The sequence below is a fragment of the Pavona decussata genome, unplaced genomic scaffold (genome assembly GCF_977016875.1).
Source record: "Pavona decussata unplaced genomic scaffold, jaPavDecu1.1 SCAFFOLD_272, whole genome shotgun sequence".
Classification (NCBI taxonomy): domain Eukaryota; kingdom Metazoa; phylum Cnidaria; class Anthozoa; order Scleractinia; family Agariciidae; genus Pavona; species Pavona decussata.
The window spans coordinates 167,277-175,000 of NW_028145674.1; the positions used below are offsets into that span (position 1 = coordinate 167,277).

General features: G+C 41.8%; 1 protein-coding gene and 1 long non-coding RNA gene across 8 annotated transcripts in view; one reads left to right on the forward strand and one right to left on the reverse strand.

Moving 5' to 3' along the window:
- The window catches only part of LOC146455567 (uncharacterized), a 31,481-nt gene extending 28,516 nt beyond the window's left edge, over window positions 1-2,965 (forward strand). For all 7 annotated transcript variants that reach the window (XM_085094105.1, XM_085094099.1, XM_085094104.1 and 4 more), the window contains 2 exons: window positions 37-238; window positions 1,136-2,965. In XM_085094105.1, the coding sequence (XP_084950231.1) occupies window positions 56-238; window positions 1,136-2,644 (1,692 nt within the window). In that variant the 5' untranslated portion in view covers window positions 37-55 and the 3' untranslated portion in view covers window positions 2,645-2,965. The remainder of the gene's footprint in view (window positions 1-36; window positions 239-1,135) is intronic.
- The window catches only part of LOC146455564 (uncharacterized), a 186,923-nt gene that overhangs the window by 49,383 nt on the left and 129,816 nt on the right, over window positions 1-7,724 (reverse strand). The gene's annotated exons all lie outside the window — the stretch shown is intronic.

Genomic DNA, 7,724 nt, shown 5'->3' on the forward strand with positions numbered 1-7,724 from the left:
ATTTCTGCATTGTAATCAACTCTCTTTTTCCTTCAGAAACTTGGACAACTTAATCATGTCGAAAGAAGAATTTCGCAGTAAAATTGAGCGTATGAACCGTGAGATAAATGAGGTGAAAGAAGACCGAAAAGTTCTCAAGCAAATGGAGCTGTTCGTGTTGGACAATTCCCTCCGTGAGAGCACTGTGGGTCAGCTGCGAGGCCACACCATTGAGAACAAGTGGAAAATCTATGAACAGGTAGAGACGGTAGACGTTTTGTGTTATATTTTCAGTTTAAATGTGTGACTCTATTTATGTTCTGTTACTTGCCGTTGTTGTTTTTGTTCCTTTCGTGTTGCTAGGTTGATATCACGAGTTAAACAAATTTTTGCCATTACCAACGACGCATGGAGCTTAATTTCGGTATTAGCTTTTATAATTCCATGGTTTCAAGGGATATCTGGGATAAATGCCTCTCGTAATATTTCATAATATCACGAGCTCTGGGAGAGGGATATTTGGGTAATTTTGACATATTATTACGAGAGGTATTTATCCCACATATCCCGCAGAAAGCATGTAATTATCTGTGTAGGTTTGAAAGTGTATAATCTGTGGTACAAATCGCTGCTGGAAAAAATGCACGAAATAAGAAGGACCAATACTTCAAGCCGTTCGAGCAAAACAGTGTAAACGAATAGGCAATTCCAAGACTAAGCCTTTTCAACCCAAAATTATGTTTTCAAATTGGTGTCAATGTCAATCATAATCAGGCAAACGGCCCTTCAGTATATAAAGCTGGGACTTTGTGCGAGGGGAGCCAATACTACCGAATCTAAACATGGGTTTTATAAGCCTGAGTCAACGAGGCCTATGACTAGTACTCTCTGAGTGAAATTATAGTCCATTAACACCTTATTATGTTGTTATAAGCATCAATTTGCATACCTATGTAGAGAGAAACAGTGTGGAGTAAAGTTTCTTTTCGAATAGAAACAAAAAACGATGCAGTAACCGACCTAGTCTCGAATCACTGACCCTCCGAGATTCGTATCAATATTCCAAAATGATGTTTCGAAGCTGTGAAAGAAAAAAGCGTCATCCCAAACTGCTCTAGGAAGTTAAAAACCTTTTCAATTTTTTCTTTTTATCTAGGTAAAAAAGGTTGGCTTCAAGCACATCATCGTCGCTTCTTTCTCCCACATGACTCGCCTGGGTGACACCTTCATTCGTCAACTGAAAATGAAAGGTGAGGATTTCACCAACCTTTATGCCTTCTCCGAGTTCTTGGAGTCTGTCGACAAAGACAGGGTTCCAGACACGAAAACCGTTCCAATTGGCTTACTCAAAATGAAACAGCTCGGCATAAAGAACGCCATCATCGAAGCAGATCTGGTTTGGTCAGGAATTGACTACACTAAGTTCAAAACCAAAGCAATCAACGAGCTCCTCTCTGAAAGAATGACGTGGTGCCGTAAAAATCTCGCCGAAGATGCCAAGATATTTATCAACCTTCGTGACCTTCCAGATGGCATGATAAAGAAGCCTAAGCGCATCTTCAAGGTGGTAAAGTACTTGTCCTCCCTGCCACCGGATGAGCGCCCTTTTGGTTTGGTGTTCGAAGAATCTGGCAAGTACCTTCCTGAGGAGCTTGGTGCATGGACAAAAGCCGTCCGCAGAGAGATGGACGAATGCGGGTTCAAGGAAGGCCACCTGCTTGTCCACGTTCATGAGCAGTGGGGAATGGCGGACAGCACCCAGTTAGAATGTCTTATCAACGGTGCTAACGGTATCTGGGCCAGCCTGATTATAGACGGAGCCTCTATGGGCCATTCCTGTTCCAGCGTCACACTGATGAACCTTGTCCGCATGGGGAACAAGAAGGTGCTTCAACAGTACAACTGTACAGCTTTACGGGAAGTGCCACAAGAGATCACCAGAATTACTACTGGCACCGAGGCCTATGACAGGCAGGTTGTTTACGGTGAACGAGCTCTGGACATGGTCTTCGGAATGCCAAACTTCACTCCGAGCAAGAAAGAGTTTAGTATGGCCGCGTTCTTTGGTGAAAAGCCTATCATGAGAATGACCACCCTGGCATCCCCTCAGATGGTAGCAACCAGGCTGAAGAACCTGTTTGGTGAAGATCCCCAGTTTACAGCAGAAAGAGGCCAAAGAATGTTGGAAGTTATGCTGCAGGATCTGCACAAGAACCGAAAAGAAGAGTACATGAGCGCAGTTGGTCTTGCCGTGCTTTTTGATCGGTCAGGTGGGCAGCTCACTGAAAACATGAGCGACATCATTGCCCAAGAAGAGCCAAAGAAGGTTCACGCCCAAGAGCTGATTGCTGAGATTCGTGCAATGTGGGATGAGTGGGATCTGCGGGGAGATGGCAGAAGAGATGGCAAGCTTGAGTTTGATGCCTTCTACAATGGCTTCTTGGGTCCCTACTTTGGCTGCTACAGATGCGACGAGACAAAGCGCGCCTTGAAAGCCATCGACATGGATGAAGATGGAACGGTGGATTGGGATGAGTTCGCCTTGTACCTTAAGTGGGCCATTCGCCAGTATCCTGAAACCAAGACTGCTGAGGAGCTGCTGTCCATTGCTTTCCGTAAAGGTCTCATCCCAGCCATGCAAGACGAGGTCCTTAAACAATCTTAAGGGAAACTAACGTTTTGAGTTTTTGCAAAGCGCGTTGAAGAGACTATAATCAACTCTCCCACGCAACTGGTTATGTTACTTGCTGAAATGATAAAACATTTTTTAACGCTTTGGAGTAGAACTCGCTTCAGTCCCATTTCTTAGTTGTTTTAAGTTTTGACTAAATTGTGGAAGAGCTTGCACAGTCATGTAGAAATACTGTTAGATAATCGGCCCTCAAGTTTGTAACATTCACTACAAATGTGCTATGGGTTTAGTCGGTTTAATGCCTTTGTACTGTCGGGGCTTTTAAGGGTTATAAAAGAAACTTTAATAGTGAAAGTAATTTCTTTATTTCTGCCTAGAACTGTACCACCCATTTCTGGTTTGATTAGTTCATAAAACTTTACTTTCGCGAAAGAATCTTTGCCGTTTGTACGGAAATCCATCCCACTGCTTTTCAAGATTTTTCTATTATGTCCTTGTCCCATGCTCGTGACCTACATCTTTCTTATTTCGATTGGCGGGAAAAGCTTCAATCTAAACATGTTTTGTTGACTTCAAGTTTCAAGTCAGATATTTGGTATCTCAAATGATTTTGATAAAGTAAATCGGCCACCGCTGTCTTACTTAAATCCATCCTGAGCCGTAGATTCTTCTTCGCAATGCTCCTAGGTCACGTACAGCCACTGCCGCTTCAAATCCCTCGCATATCTCTCCCTCTTCACAGTGCCACGCGGTCTTCTGCGCTTGCTGTTTACCCACTTAAGTGCCCAGGTTAGAACCGTCTTTTGTTTGGGTTTTGCTTCAGTACGCTCTTTGCCGATTGGTTAAAAAACTCGCGCTACATTCTTACATGTTGATATTTGTAAGTAGATTATACATTGTTATTCAGATGCCATGCGCAATGGATCAGTTATATGTTTTTTGCGCAAAATAATTAATTAATCATTATTGTTATTTTTATTTTTAACCCATGAGAAGCAAAATCAAAACCATGTGTCGCTTGGCCCCAGTTGCATGTAGCTGTTTCGAATTGTAATTGGTTCATTGCACCGTTTATGCGGCTGCTGCGATTGTTCAACGTTTCGGTTTCACGACACTTAATTAAAAACCGCTCTAAAGTAACAAATGGAATAGCCGAGAGGTTATTCTAGAGGTCCAATCAGAAGTTCAGTATTCACCACCGTCTAGTCAGCTATAGCTACCGTTGATCTATCGCTGTACAAATCGCGATACACGCCAGAAACAACTTCAAGGAGAAAACTGCAGTTGGTAGATGTAAGTAGAATGTTGGTGACCTGAACCCCCCAAAACTGGAATGTCTGCCATAGCACGACTGTACTAACTGAGTGATAGCCATGTTAGTTGTGTGCAACATAAAACTTTGTTTTCTAGATGAAATCCTTCGATTTTTCTTGTTACTTCTCTAATAAAATATTTATTTGAACAACAGTAAAAGACCAGGAAAAAGTCATTATGAATATCGTCACCATGATTCCCTAATGACGCGTAAGATTGATCTATAGGATTCTTGGTTTCGTAGTAACCAAACAGTAGAACGTGATTGGATGCGGAGTAACAGGGACTCCTTCTCCTGTACCAAGGTTTTCGAGGATCAATTTAGGGCAGTCAGTCTGACAACAGTTTGCCAAAAAATTCAAGTGTTCCTCTTGCTTTGAAAGGTTGAAAACCAGTTCATGAGTGCTTCCGTCACTCCTCTAGCATCAATTAAAGGGAAGAGCATCTGGAGCCTCAGTCAAATCTTCGTCTGAAGATTTGACTTATAACTGACGATATGTTGCCGATAGAAATCCGGTACTGGGGGGTAATCGATCACAAATCACAGTTAAGTGACTGACATGCGACTGACATTCTGGGGTCAGAAATTCCCGGGCTGGAATAAAGGTTAGTTTTGAAACATGACATTGTTTGTGAAATTCTTTCGGATTATACTCTTATTGAGAGGATCACAATTGCATGTGTGTAGCAGTATAGAAATGTGCTTGAAAGTTTTTATGCTCGCGCACAAAATGCATTGCTTTTTGCATAAAACAAATAGATTTTATTTTGCCGTGGATCTGTACTCTGATAACGCACATAGGGCGTCAAAACGTGGCAGGAACATCAGGCATGGTACTCGCCTGCGGCTCCCAGCGTACTTCTTTGTTCTCACCACGTTTTAAGGTTACGTGTTGTACGTTATCAGATAACAGACGCAAGACAAAATGGAATCTATACGTTAATCTAAGTAAGTACTCCCTGTTGCTGTAGCAGCCTAGGTTAGGCAAGGCAAGTTGATGACTAGTTTGTTTCTATTTGTTGAGGTATTCTGTGAACTGGGATATCAAACTAGTGGGCCCTTGCTTATTCAACTTAAGTACTACCTAAAACAACTGAAAATAATTCTTACAAAACTGGTAAGAATCATAACTTTCTCTGATCCAAAACCCCACGATGAATCACTGTTGAAGTTCCTCTATTTATTGAAACTCTAAAGTGCGATTTACACGGTACGACTTTGCCGTATGTGAGAAGCTTACGACAGGCCTACGACACGAATTGTTTCGTGTAAATCAAACCTACAACTCGCTAACGACTGTCGTTTACGTCACAAAAATGACGTAGGATTTTAAGACGTGTTTCAAAATCATACGACAATCGTAGGTATAGGCAATGTTGAATGACGACAGTTGTGTGCGACGTTATGCATGATGCGAGCGGTGCACACTCTAGAAATCGCATGCGACAGTGGTAAGCAAAAGTCGTACCGTACCTTAAGATGTCATTGATCTTCATCATTGTTTATCAGCGGACGCCTGTTGTTCTTCCTTAATACTTTGAACTTTTGTTTTAAATGCATTTTTAATAGCGGACCACCATGGGTAAGAAAATATGGTAACCCAGCAATGCGAGAAATTTTGGTTTGGGTTATGACATAACTGTCCGTCCGAATGACGTCCGCCCCTCCATGTAGGCCAATATGAAATGCCACGCTCAAGTTAACCGTATGCCTGCAACCCACACTTTTTTTTTTTTTGGCGGGGAGTCGCATGGCCAACTGCTTTTTAGACAAAAAAAAAACGGAAATTTTGACGAAAGCTAATTTGTGTACTCGTTTAATATGCCGACAAACGTGGAAAGAAGAGAAAAAGAGAGAAAAAGAAAACGAGAAAACAGGCTGATGAATTAGCCACGTTCAACATGAAAGTGAGCGACTCAGAGCACGAGCATACAGGCAAAAGAACAGGGACGAACAACAGGTTAAAAACCAAGACAGAGCACGAGAAGAGAGACAAAATTATAGTGACCAAAAGCAGGTAAAAGAGCAAGACAGAGAACGAGAGAAGATATTAAATTATAACGGCCAACTGCGGGAGGAACAAATCGACAAAGCAAGAGGAAGTTACTCTCTAATAGACGGCACATCATAAGCCGCTTTGTAGCGAATACCAGCCGTAAAGACAGACTAGTTTGCCTTTTCAATCGTCTCTGTGCACCTTGTGAAAGGTGAAATAGTATACTTTTCTTTTATTTGGTGTGATCCCACAAATTCACGCTCACCGGTGCGTGTTAAAAATAACACAATTTCGTGAACTTTGCTTGCAAAAAAAATTACTCATCACTAGATGGTGCATCATAAACGTAAGGTAAAACGGCGGTAGATTTAAACTCTGCCACGGGCACTCTCCTGTGAGCTGTTCTTGCCTTGTTGCCTTGATGATCTTCTGCACAAAGGAGGAGAGGATATCCGTAAGAAACAAGTACACATGACAGAAGTTTCTTCTCCATAGAGATAACTGATCGTTTGGTCACGAGACGATACGCCCGATCGTATAGACACTGCACAATACCGCGTTTTACTAATTGAGGGAGGTGTAAAACATACGCCACGTATTGATCAGTGTGAGTTGGCTTCCTGTAGACGCGGGTAGTAAGGCGGCCGTCTGATTCTCTTGAAACTGACGTCTCGAGAAAGGCGATATTGCTGTCATTCTGGGCCTCTATGGTGAAACGGATGGACGGTTTTTGACTGTTGAGCTGTTGTAGGAAGCTGTCGACATTGTCTCGAACCAGGATGGTGGGGGTATCATCCAGGGCAGGGCAGGGCGCGGACACTATAAATGCTATCAAAAAATTACTTATACAAATGCTATTAAAAAAAATAATTGTGGAGCTCCGCTTTTAGCCTTGGCTAAATATATTTATTACTCTTTTCACATCTGAACCAAGTTGATGATTGCGTTCGCTTCGAACTCAACTAATACGCATGTTTCTAATTCCCCTAACTTTTTCAACCAGAAAAATTCCTAATGTCACTGCTTTCAAACATAACATTAAGAAGTCCGTATAAATTCCCTGTTTCCCTCCGATTCTTCCCTCCGATGGCGCTACGATTCAACAGCTGCTTACGTCATCATTTTATCATTTTGCCATCATTTCATCCGATCACAGCAATGGAAATGCAGTCGAAACTCTATTCTGTTTTAGTTTTAACCTCGAAAGGTTAAAAAACACTGTCTGGGCTTCGGTTGGCAGGACAAAATCGACAAAGTGAAAAATCCGTTCGCCCCGCTAACTTCCAAATATGAAATTAGCCATGTACTCCTATCTTCCGAGCCCGCTAAGATGAACGGGCAACATTCACCTACCCAACGGTTTCTCAAAGGTAGGGTAGAACTGGAACTGAGTAAAATCTTAACATTGCAGTGGTTAATAGTTGAAGTTTTAAACGATCAATGAAATGGAGAGAAACGGGGATTTGTGCGAAAGAAAAAGTGGAAAACAAAGATACGGGACGACAGATCAGCCAGTAAGATGGTTAGTTTATTAAGTGTCCATAAAAGTCAGTTCCAGTTGCTCGAGACGCTGGTCGAGTAATCGAGAACGGTTACAATTGAGTATCGTAAAACCAAACCAAAATTATTGCTTTTGTTAATTACAACATACACAATACAATGAACAAATCAGGGGCAAATTTAATAAAAAATTTACACTTGCAGCTAAAAAACTGCGCTCTTATAATTACACAGGTACGCAAAAAATGCTCTCAATATACATTGATAGATGTCTTCATTGAGGATTACTGAATTCGCTTTTG